Here is a 13,177-nt window from a genome sequence, read left to right on the forward strand (position 1 = left end):
TAATTTTCTTTTATATTTATATATTTGTATTTGTACAGTACGTGTATAAATGTTTTGAGGTACCAGCTTTACATTTGTATATCTGTGACATTTGATAGAATTTTTGAGATACCAATATTATGTATTTCAGTGATGCATTGGTGTACAGTTGTACGTCAGCATTGTATTTGTGCACAGCTGTGCTTCAGTATTTATTGCAGTTGTTTGTGTTGTATTTTGCACAGTTCATTGTTGCTTTTCTGCAGCATGTGCTTCCGTGTTGTACTTTGTGCTGTTTGTTACGTATTTGAGTTGAGTGACAACTGATGGGCACGCCTCCTTGTCCTGCTTCCTGCTCGAATCATAAACACCACTGACACGTGATCAAATTCCAAGATGGCGCTGTCCAGGGAGCGGTGGGAGCTGCGGCTCTTCCTATTGCTTCTGTGTCTTTATGTTTTAAAAGCTGTTTCTGTTGACGTTGAGAAATGCGACGATCTGCGACTCGGGCAATATCCTTTACTCTGTATTATTTGTCTGTCATTAGATAAGCTGGTTGGAGAGACAGTCGAGAATAATCGAGCAACTGTTTTAGATACTTGTTAGAATAATTTTGGCTCAAAAGTCAGGGTCAACACCGCAGGACCGGCGATGGTGAGATTAATGCATGTGGTACTTGTTATAAATTGTCCTTTTTATATCCACGGGAGGATTTCACTGCAAAAAGGGGATTGAAGTTTCCCTCGAGCTGTCAGATATATATTGTCACAGTGTATATTATGTTAGTGTGAGGCTGTTAAGTATATATATTCTGTAAATAACAGACATTTATTAATTTCTGCACAACCACGAAGTGGCGTGGAGTAGCATTGATCATGTAAATTATTCGGACATTCAAATACGCATTTGTACTACAACTGTCGATGCCCATTTTAATGATACATCAAGTTTGATGATCAGTTGAAACTTGGTTCAGTGGGAATTCATGGTACAATAAATTAACTTATAAAATGTCAAGGTGAAAATATTTGCACTGCTTACTTCCTCTTGATACTGTTACTGGCATTTAGTATTAATGATACACTAGATATCAATAACCTTAAAATATAACGCTTTAGTAATGTTTCCTTAATATTTATTTCCATACATACATCTGCGATAGTCCCAAGATCAATGATGTAACACAAGAGCCAGAAAATTGCACAAATGAAATAGCCTTTGGTACATGTATTTTCTTAGCAGTTATAACATGATGGTTCAATGTCCAGGGGAAAATTACTTATTTCCACGCTTTTGGCCTTATAACTACCCTCCCTCCTGAGATGTGCAAGAACTTGGGTTTTCTCACCCTCCTGTGGAAAAGCATCTATTGGATCCTATTGGATAAATCCTTCACATATTAAGCAGATGTTTACAACCAGAGATGATAATATAAGAGAAAAGCACTGCAGATGATGGGAATCTGAAAACAGAAAATGGTGGAAATACTCAACCTGTATGACAGCATCTGTGGAGCTAAGAACTGAGTTAACCCTATCTTTGTGTAGATGTTGTTACACCTCTTGTGTATTTTCACGAATTTCTGTATTTACATTACAAACAGTAATATATTTGACTTCATTTATTATTGACAAAACAATGCCCATGAATTTGGGGTTGTAAACCGTGAAACTGTCAGTGTTCTCTGACAGTTTCATAGTCAATACAACTGAAACTAACAGTAACAACTGTCATCTGCAAATGTATAGCTAAACGTGGAAATCAAAGGTTGATATCAGAGAGTCCATGCTTCTTTGTTGTACACTGTTGAACGTTCTTGCTGATGGCAATATTTTAAGAACATTTAAACAAACCTGAACCTTCCCTTTTACACTGTAGTGTTTTTTTTTAAAAAAACAAGCCCGATAAAATTATGCTTTGTTGAATGAAGTGTGTGATGGACATCATTTCTGTGTTTTATTGTGTGTTTTAATGGTTGAGGTTAGTATGTTAGTAGTTTGTCCTAATTTATCTGGTCCTGGCAGCAGTGTCTTTGTGAATTTAAAAATGAAAAATATTATTGATTATCACACACTTGCTTGGAGGTTTAAAATGTGACACCTGGCACATGCTATAACACAAAGACAGATGGAAAAAAAATATGATTACAATCTGGAATTAGTTCAGTTTCTTTCAAAACAGGGCTGCAATTTCTTCGATAAATTGATGCTTTTGCTGGAGTGGAGGTCATGTAAAATCAGAAGATTCTTAGTAAGCCTCAAGGTTTCCTGTAGTTGAATTTCCAGGAAGTTGGCTCACGGGTGAACTTGAAGTTGGGCAGGAGTTCTTCTCCTGCTTTCAAGATATAACTGTATATTGTCTTGCAGCTTGTTCAATGGCTTAGATAGTGTTTGTGATGCTATTCATTTCAGAAAGTTGTTATTTTTAGAAGCAGCTAACAAACACTGCTGACCTGTTTCAAGTCCAAAGTCCTTTTCCAAATGTGGTGTTGTATTAGGTCAGTAAATCTCCTCTGCTACGATTTTTCACACTTGAGAGTTTGAGACATCCAAATTCTTTGTTTGGATGTGGAGCCATCACCATATGAAAGATCGATGGGATCATATTTGTCTACACCCATGGCATTTCAATGTCTCTGTTGTCCCTGGTGAAACATGGAGATGTGTTGTCTGCAAATCCTATTGTCTGTAGGTTTTTGTCCATTCTTAAATAATGAGAGATGTGGCATTCCTTCACTCGAGTCCATATTCAGATATTGGCCACAGACTCTGTTGTCTAAAAGTTCAGATGCCAGATAAGTCACATGATATACTGAGGCCATTCTTTTCTTTAGTCGTAAAAATAAATAGTTTATTCAAGAAAATCCAGATCGCAAAGAAAGCCAAACTCAGATCACAGCACACAATACCCCACAACTATGGTATGGGAACAAGAAACTAAAGGCGGCACAATGTAAAATCTTACTTTTACACAATTTTACACCCAAACCATCCCACCGTAACAACCTGGCCTAATTTGGGGGTTTCTAAAGGTGCGAGAGTATACTCACTGCTTCAGGAGTTGGATTAAAAGACACAAAATGTCTTCTCTGCTCCTCCTTTAACATGGCTGGACTTTTATAACAGTATCTCCCTGTAGTTTTCTGTTTGTCTCAATTCTGTGAATTCTTCTTGGGGTTTCTGGCAGTCATTCCTTCCTTGAAGGCTGTCCTGATAGTCTCGGAATCTCAATGAAATCTCTGTGAATGAATCTCCTGAATGAATCTCCTTCACACTGAGGCCATTCTAAGCTCTATGTCCATTTATTAAAACAAATCTTTAAAATTTGTACATGGACAACTATGCCATAACTATTTCTGGGAAACTTCTCTGGTCCTGATAATCTAACATTATATTTGGACAATGTCAAATTCCTCCACAATAATAAAAGTTCCATAGGCTTTTAGTATATTTCAAATCCTATCTTATTGCCATGTATATGACTCAATCTTTATTTCTATCTAAAATGTATTAAAAGCTCCCTTTCTGTTGTAGCCAGGCCGAAATGAAAGGCCCTACACAATTTCAAACCATGCTGTTACTTCCTATCATAGTTTTTCCTGAACTGTACTTTGTTGTAAATCTTTTAATCTCATAGCACATTACCTTGTATTTCCAATGAATTGCAGCATTTTGATGCTTGCTAATATACAATTTCTTATTGTAATATGCAGTGCACTCTTAGTAACTCATACATGGAAATACATAGAACTTGCAACATGGAAATGGGCCATTAAGCCTCACCATTCTACGTTTGTATTTACCTTCACTCAAGGAAATAGTTCATATTTTTTCAACCACTTCCTTCATTCATCTATCCAATCTAATATTGAATGTTTAGTTAGTTCCTCTATCAATAACACTGGAAGGGAATCATTGGTATGTAATAATAATCTTGGGCTTACATTAACACTGCAATGAAGTTACTGTGAAAATCCTCTAGTCGTCACACTGGGCGCCTGTTCGGGTACACTGAAGGAGAATTCAGAATGTCCAACTCCCCTTACAAGTACGTCTTTCGGGACATTTGGGAGGAAACCCATGCAGACACGGGGAGAACATGTAGACTTCGCACAGCCAGTGACCCAAGCTAGAAATTGAACATGGGACCCTGGCGCTGTAATGCAACAGTGCTACCTACTGTGCTACCATGCCGCCCATCTCAATTCCACTTGTAAAAAAAGTTTTGATTGCCCTCTGTTCTACATCTCTTACATGAATTTGTACCTCCAGCTGTTCATTATGAAACATTTTCAGCAGGGAAATGCGGCTGATTTCGAAGGAATATGAACATGAGCTGCCTCAACTGTAATATTGTCAGTGAGAAGCTGATGATGTAATGTTTTTCCCAAATTGTCCTTTGTTAATTACACTTTTGTGAACATTGTAGCTATTTCAAATAAATATTCGAAGTACAGAATTAATTGGCTGAGATATATTTTTCCTGGATTTGAAGTTGGACAAAATGAACAGGTTTACATGGTGATTTTACAACATGAATCCCATCAGTCTCCATTGTTTATCATGCAGCATGCATCAGCACATGAGGTTAGGTGTTGGAAGCGCAATATTTAAATCAACACAAATTAGGAGCAGGAGTAGACCACTTGACCCTTCAGGCCTGCTCCACCATTCAATAAGATAATTGTTGATCTAAATTTAACCTCAACTCCACATTCCTGCCTACCCACAATAACCTTTCACTCCCTTATGAAGAATCTATATGGGTTGGCTTTAAAAATGTTCAAAAACTCTGCATCCAACTCTTGAGGAAAAGAGTTCCAAAGGCATGCAACCCTCACAGAAAAATATTCTCCTCATCTCTGTCCTAAATGAGCAACCCCTTATTTTTAAAAGTGACCCGAGTTCTACATTCTCCCACAAGAGGAAACATCCTCTGCATATCCACCCAGTCAAGACCCCTCGAGATCTTTTATGTTTCGATCAAGTTGCCTCTTACTCTTCTGAACTCAAGCGGTTACAAGGCTAGCCTATCCAATCTTTCCACGTAAGACAAACGCTCCAATTGCTGCTATTAGTTTAGTACACCTCTGAACTGTTTCCAATGCATGTACATCCTTCCTTGAGTAAGGAGACTAATGGTAATAGTGCTCCAGATGTGCTCTTATTCTTTAACTGAAGCATAACCTGTTTGCTTTTGCATTAAATTCCCCTCGCAATAAATGATAACATTCTATCAGCTAGCTCCCTCAGCATATTGGAGCTCTGCAATCTCTCCTCATTAAGACAATATGCTCCATTTTTATTTTTCCTGCAAAATAGACATTTTCACACATTTCTATATTATACCGTTTGCCAGGTCTTTGGCCACTTACTTAACCTATTTATATCTCATTGTAATCTGCTTGTGTCCTCTTCACATCTTGCTATCCAATCTATCTTTGTGTTTTTTTTATTTCTTCATGGATTGTGGGTATCACTTGCTGAGCCAGTATTTATTGCCCATGCCTAATTTCCCTTGAACTGAATGGTTTGCTAGGCCATTTCAGAGGGCAGTTAAGAGTCAACCATGTTGCTGGGGTCTCGAGTCACATGTAGGCCAGACCAGGTAGAGATGGTAGATTTCCTTCCCTAAAGGAGCATTGGGATACACTCACTCAGCAAATTTCATAATCGTACCTTCAACCCCATCATCCAAGTCTTACATATAAATTGTAAAAAGCTGATACCCCAGTACTGATTCTTATGGCACAGCACGCGTTACATCTTACCAACCAGAACAAGATCCATTTGTGTCTATTGTGAAGAAAATATCATTTTTATATTTCTGGGGTCTACTGTGGTATTCTGTAAAGCAGGATTGTTGGCTTGAGTGTCTGTGTATATGGCTAATTTAATTAAGCTGGGGGACTGATTGTTTAAAAAGATGAGGAAATCAAATGGCATGAAAGGCAGGCATTTAAAGTGAATAGGGCCAAGTTTGAATATGTACAGCAGGGTTTCCCAAACTATTCCAGTCACGGAACACTTTTGACCTCCCAAGAGTACTGAAAGAACTGAGAAACATTTTGAGTGTGCTGAAGAGCCAAACTACAAAAAAATGATTATATGTTTGCACCTATTGCACATAAAGAAAAACCTAATTTTTGATGTATTTTCTATTTCTTGTACGAGAATTTATCATTTCCTATAATTTAAGCTGTCTTAATGAAAAACGTACTTAGGTCTAACCTCTGTCATATTTAATGGGAGTGTTGCTGCTCCTTTGGTTCAAATGGGAAGAGTAATGCTGGATTTTCATTGGACACACACACACATTCGCCTCTCGCTCGCGCTCACCTCTCTCTCACACACTCACCTCTCTCACATGCACGTTCATCTCACACACATGCTCTCATCTTGCACATGCTCTATCGCACATGCTGTCACCTCACACACACATACTGTTGCCTCACACATATAAGCTGTTACCTCACACATATATGCTGCCACACGCACTCAACTCTCACAGACACACAAACTCACTCATCTCACACACACATCCTTATCTCGCAATCCTCTGACACACGCCCACTATCAGCTCACAGACACATCTCAAACTCTCATCTCACAAACTCTCATGTCACACTCTTACCTTGCACATTCACCTCACACGCTCATCTAATATGCACACTTTGCACATACACACTCTCATATCTCAATCACACACACAGTCTCATCTCACATATGCGCACACAGGCCTCTGATTCAACAAGTTGCAAACAGCACAAAACTCATACAAATAAACACATAGACAGAAATCTGCATTTGCCGATAAGTGAGGATTTGTGCTTTTAGCTGCTGAGTTTCAAAGGAAGGTAAGGTTTTTACAAGTTAGAGAAGGTACTAAATAATTAAGGCAAAGTTATTAAATCTACTCACCTGAAATTGGTGGTCATAAGTAGAACATGAAATATTTTGTAGCCTGGGAAAGGTAAATTTCAAAGAAGGATAAGGGCAATGGGAAAAAATGAAAGAGAAAGACATTTAAAGAGAGGTTGAGAGGTTTGTTGGGAGTGGCCACACAAGATATCCTGAAGAAAATGCTCTATGCTGGGGCAGAAGTGTGAAGTGAGCAGCCTTTACCCAGCCCAGAGAAGTGCCTGGTTGTTGTAGAATGTAAGGTTTTGTTTTAAAGTCTTGAATTTCTATATCCGAGTGAGAGACTGAGAAGCCCTGTGAAACATCCCCTACAGAAATAGTGGGTTGTGCCTTGTAGTAATGTTACTGTAATTTTATAGATAAGTATCTATAAGGACTGTTGTCTAAAGGCAACATTTATTTGTGAGTCGAAGTAATCTTTTGGGGATGTGTTCTGAAAGACTAATTTGAACTGTAAATGTAATCTTGTGTTTTAAGTTTTCTTTTGTTAATACATGTTTTAATTTATTATTAAAACTCTTCCAAAGTGTTACTGTAATTTGTGGCTCCTGATTTCAGTATAAATATTTTCTTATGATAAAATAAAAATAGAATACAGTGATTGCTTGTCAAGTTTCCCTTTTGGAGATTTAGCTTGCACAGCAGTTACCACCTGCAGGATCGTAACACTACCTCTATTTAGATTGGATTGGATTTGTTTATTGTGTGTACTGAGCTACAGTGAAAAGTATTTTTCTGCGAGCAGCTCAAACAGATCATTAAGTAAATGAAAGAAAATACATAATAGGGCACCACAAAGGTACACAATGTAAATACATAGACACCGGCCTCGGGTGAATTATACAGGGTGTAGTATTAATCAGGTTAGTCCATAAGAGGGTCGTTTAAGAGTCTAGTAACAGCGGGGAAGAAGCTGTTTTTGAATCTCTTTGTGCGTGTTCTCAAACTTTTGTATCTCCTGCCCAATGGAAGAAGTTGGAAGAGTGAGTCAGTCGGGTAGGAGGGGTCTCCCAAGCAGCGGGAGGTGTAGATGGAGTCATTGGATGGGGGGCAGGTTCGTGTGATGGACTGGGCTGTGTTCATGACTCTGAAGTTTCTTGCGGTCTTGGGCTGAGCAGTTGCCATACCAGGCTGTGATGTAGCCAGATAGGGTGCTTTCTATGGTGCATCTGTAAAAGTTGGTAAGCGTTAGTGTGGACATGCCGAATTTCCTTAGTTTCCTGAGGAATTATAGGTGCTGTTGTGCTTTCTTGGTGGTAGCGTCGATATGGGTGGACCAGGACAGATTTTTGGTGATGTGCACCCCAAGGAGTTTGAAGCTGTTAACCATCTCCACCTGTTAACTAGCCAATCTTCTATCCATATCAATATGTTAACCTTAAATCATGAGCTTTTATTTTTCGCAATATCATTTGATGTGGCACCTTACCAAATGCCTTTTGGAAATCAAAATAAAGCAGATGGACCATGACAATTGGATCCTCCCCCTCACACTGCAAGCTCCTCTCCAGCCCTGAGCAGATGTCCAGAACCCTGGCACCAGGCAGGCAACACTGTCGTCTGGACTCTCGCTCTTTACTGCAGAAAACAATGTCAATCCTCCTCACTATACTGCCCAGTATATTCTCTTTTTTTCCCCCCTGCTTGAATGATTTCCTGTACCACAGTGCCATGGTTAGTTCGCTTATCCAACCTGAAGCCCCTACTCTCATCCAAGCAAGGTGAGAGAACTTCAAACATATTGCACAGTTGAAAAGGCTAATGCTCCTGCACTCCTGCCCCCGGGGTCCCTTTATCTACCTCACTCACAGTCAAACTCTCCTGACCACTGACCAAATCAGAGGACCCTATCCTAAATGATGCGACTGCCTCCTGGTACAAAGCATCCAAATAGCTTTCCCCCTCTCTAATGTATTGCTGTGTCTGTGGCTCAGCCTCCAGCTCAACGATTCTAAGCCAAAGCTCATTGAACCACAAACGCTTACTGCAGACATGTTTCTCTTGGATTAATTGGCATCACGGAGCTCCCACATGCTGCAGCATTGACAGATCACCTGTCCTGTCATCCTTAATGTGTTTTAATTAATTACCTAATTATATTGTTCACTTATTTAGTTTCCTTTTTCATATATTTTATTGACTCTACCACCAGTTTGTATACTATTTTGAGCCATAGGACTGGAATAGACATTAATGACTTACCAGATACTCACCAAAGAACTAGCTCCTTTCCCTGTAGTAGTGTAAGAAACAAGTCCTACAGAGTGAGAAAGGTAGCAAAAGCAAAGGAACACCTCCTTCCCCTCTTCAGCGAAATTCCCACTCACCAAACGCCCAGGTATGCACCCTGTTCCAACGCTGCACTCGTATTCGTTTTTAGAGATTACCATATACGTAATAAATGTGGAAAAAGTAAATTACACAATTTAACATGAATGCTCTTTTCATGAACAAGTGAAACCTTCCATAACTTAATGTCTTTCACTTCGGTTTTGTTTCCAGTTCCTTGTATGCCAGCTCCAAATATCACCTGCAGAAATTATAGTGGCGTTGTGAACACCTTCAGTGGAAAGGAAGTAGGCTTTTATAAGTCCTTTACATGTCGTAATGTGTAAGTATATCAGCCCTCTTTTTGGGCCATGCTAAAAATAGTTCTGTGTACTATCTGTCTAGTTTTCAAACATGATATTTATTTATTTTGTTTTAAATTTCAAGTGCCCAATTCTTTTTTTTCAATTAAGGGGCAATTTAGCTTGGCCGATCCACCGACTTGTTCATTTTTGGTTGTGGGGCCAAAACCCACGCAGACATGGGGAGAATGGAAAACTCCACATGGACAGTGACCCAGGACCGGGATCGAACCCGGGTCCTTGGCGCCATGAGGCAGCAGTGCTAACCACTGTGCTACCATGCCACACCAAAACATAATATTTATATAGCGTTTAATTATTTCACAACAATTGAAGCAGAGGATTTTCAGAAGTTATACAGATAGTTTCTTGAAAGAGAAAAGCTCAAGATTATGGGGTTAATCTTGGTTGCAGTGGAGAGAAAAAACATTTATAGGTCAAATGGCCTGTTTCTGTGCTGTAACATTCTGTAAAGTACTTCTAAGTGCTGCGTCGGTCAACAAGGTGGCTATTTTGTACATAGCAAATCCCACATACAGTACACCTCAGAATGATCAATTAGTCTTTTAAACAAGGAATGTTGGTTTGGGTACTGCGAAAACCAACTGCGATTCTTAGATTTATGCTCCTTAATGTTCATTTTCAACATTAAATAGACCACAGTAACTAGAGATTTACGAAAAATTACTAATTTATTCAAATTACTAATTTAATCTCAACTGCCATATTTAATGCTTTTTTTGTATAATATTAAAATGTTAAATTTGTTCCTTCTCCTAATCGCACAAGTTCATGGCAGTTCTGTTTACAAAAAAGGCAAAATAATAAAATAAATACTGAAGTGTAAAATTTATTTTGCACCCTGTTGATTCTTCTTTTTTAACGAAAATGTATCAAAATAGGTTACAACACATAAACATCCTGGGAAACATACTTCTCAGCAATCACCTATACAGTATGTACAAATTGTTCCCCTTTTTCACCCTCCCCCCATGACAAACAGTTCCTCGAACAAGGTCACAAACATCTCCCACCTTTTTTGAAACCCGCCTGCAGAGCCCTTTAACTCATACATTGTTTTCTCCAACCAAAGGAAGTCGCCCAAGGTCACCCTACTAAGCCGCTACCCCCGGTGACGATGTCGACTGCCACTCCAGTAAAATTTGCGGTTGTGCAATCAGAGAGGAGTAGGCTATGACATCGGCCTTCCTCCTCTCCATGAGCTCCGGCTTCTCTGAAATCTCAAATATCGCCACTAAAGGGTGCGGGTCCACCTCCTCTTCCACTATCCTGGCTAAAACCACAAGCACTCCCGCCTTGAATCTTCCCAATTTTTTGCAACCCCAGAACATGTGCACATGACTAGCTGGCCCCCGCCCACACCTCTCACACTCATCTGCTACCCCCCTGGAAGAACCCACTCATTCTCGCCTGAGTCATATGCATCCTGTGCACCACCTTAAACTGTATCAGCCTCATCCTTGCACAGGAGGAAGTCACATTTACCCGACGCAGTGCCTCACTCCATACTCCCCAATTGATCGCCCCTCCCAGTTCCCCTTCCCATTTCCACTTGATCATCACCACCCGTTCGCTTCCCTGCCCCCCCCCCCCCCCCCCCCCCCCCCCCCAGCCACTTGTATATATCCCCAATTCTTCCCTCCCCTTCCACATCCAGAAGCAGCAGTCGCTCCAGCAGGGTGTATCCCGGCAACCTAGGGAACCCCCTCCAGACCTTTCGCGCAAAGTTCCTCACCTGCAGATACCTGAACTCACTCTCCCTCTGCAGCTCTACCCTCTCCCTTAGCTCTTCCAGACTGGCGAACCCTTCTTCCAAATAAAAATCCCTCACCTTGGCCAGCCCCACTTCCCTCCACCTCCTGTATACACTATCCATCCCCCCCCCAGCTCAACCCCATAATTCTCGCACAACGGCGTTAACAGCGACATCCCTTCCACCTAAACTGTCTCCTCAACTGATTCCATATCTTCACCTTGGGCTGCACCACTGGGCTCCCTGAATACCTACTCGGAGCCTTTGGCAACGCTGCCATCACCCTGTTGATTCTTGTGCATACGTTTTTAATGTTCTGGTTCTGAAAGTGAAGCATCTGGGTCTTCTGCTTTCTTCTATATAATGTATTAGAGTGTTAAAGTTCTGCTATTGTTATAGGGCCAATAAATAAAATAATGTTAAACACACCTAGATACAGATTTAAAGTAAATGTAAAGAGTTTTGATCTGAGCCTAGAGGCTTAACCAAGCCAGAGATGAACTTGCAAACGCAGAGGTTGCAGTGCTAACTTTGCCATTAATTCTTCGAAACAAAAACGTAGGAAAATGTTGCAGGCACTAGGGACTTCATTCATGAAGAGAAACAATTTACAATGTTCACTCTTTTCAGTACTTGGTTATCAATAGGCAAGATACAAGTCCAGTGTCCTAATATATGGTTCAACAAGTGGTAGTTAAATTTGCACCTTAAACTTTGTGTGCAAGTAGGTGGGAGTTACAAATGAAGGAGTGATGGCTGAACCTCTACTACTGATATTCTGACTGTCCCTGGGAAATGAATTGAGATTGCGCAGATCACAGAAGATCTTTTTAGTCATTCAAATAGGAGAATTTTCCTTCACATTTCTTACATCTGGATTATAAAAGATAATTACTGCCTGAACAGTAATGCCACTTCTCTTTCTCATCCAATTCCAAAAATCTTAAAGAAACTCTCATTGTAATCCAACGATATTAAGCAGCCAGGGCTACTACTGCTTTTTCAAATGCCATTTCCTGGATCAGACATTAGCAACTCAGATCTTTGTGTTTATTATTTCTGAGTGGGATTTATTCTGCTGCAAAGACGAGGACTCTGCACCTTATCTTTTTAGTCTGATTGACTATCAAATTGAATATTAAAATTCTGCTGTTTACAACAGTCAATGGGACCATGCAGAAATGTCTGCACAACTAACGATGCTGATAGATCTCTTCATAGTGTTTTGGGGACAATATTTTTGAGCAGCATGTGCTGGAGTCTTCCAGAGAGCAGGCTATTCTGGTAATTTGCACATGACTAGATTAATTAATGACTTCATACTAAAAGCGTCCCTCAGTAATAATGATCATAACGTGGTTGAGTTCGGGTGGGGAGAAGGTTTGGGTCTAAGATAGTGTGTTAAACTTCAGGGCATTCTAAGAGTATGAATACAGCTAGCGAAAGTGAACTAGGAAATTTGATTAAAGGATAAGTCAGAGCTATAATGGCAGATATTTAAGGAGATATTTCAGAATACTCTGCAAAGATAAATTCCAGTGAGAAAGAAAGACTAGGGGAAGGAAGTGCCACCTGTGGCTAACTTAAGGAAGTTAAGGATAGTATCAGATTGAAAGAAAGAGTGTACATTTCTGCAAAGATTAGTGTCAGGTTAGAAGATTGGACAGAATATAAAAAACAGCAAAATATATCTAAAAGAAAAATGAGGAGAAAATAGAGTATGAAAGAAAGCTAGCTAGAAATATAAAAACAGAGTTTCTATAGGTTCTTAAAAAGGAAAAGAGTAAGTTAAGTGAATGTTGACCCTCGACAGAGTAAATCTACAACATTAATAATGGAAAATGAAACTTCCAGTGGAGGCCATGTAGTGAGTG

At 39.7% G+C, this 13,177-nt stretch overlaps 1 protein-coding gene across 1 annotated transcript in view; it reads left to right on the forward strand.

Annotated features, from left to right (window-relative positions):
- The first annotated feature begins 332 nt into the window (after positions 1 to 332).
- The window catches only part of tm2d1 (TM2 domain containing 1), a 101,056-nt gene continuing 88,211 nt past the window's right edge, over positions 333 to 13,177 (forward strand). Inside the window, exons 1-3 of the mRNA XM_072510956.1 lie at positions 333 to 491; positions 1,127 to 1,200; positions 9,402 to 9,510. Coding sequence (XP_072367057.1) covers positions 376 to 491; positions 1,127 to 1,200; positions 9,402 to 9,510 — 299 coding nt within the window. The 5' untranslated portion in view covers positions 333 to 375. The remainder of the gene's footprint in view (positions 492 to 1,126; positions 1,201 to 9,401; positions 9,511 to 13,177) is intronic.

Source organism: Scyliorhinus torazame, chromosome 7 (genome assembly GCF_047496885.1).
Source record: "Scyliorhinus torazame isolate Kashiwa2021f chromosome 7, sScyTor2.1, whole genome shotgun sequence".
In the NCBI taxonomy this organism is placed as follows: domain Eukaryota; kingdom Metazoa; phylum Chordata; class Chondrichthyes; order Carcharhiniformes; family Scyliorhinidae; genus Scyliorhinus; species Scyliorhinus torazame.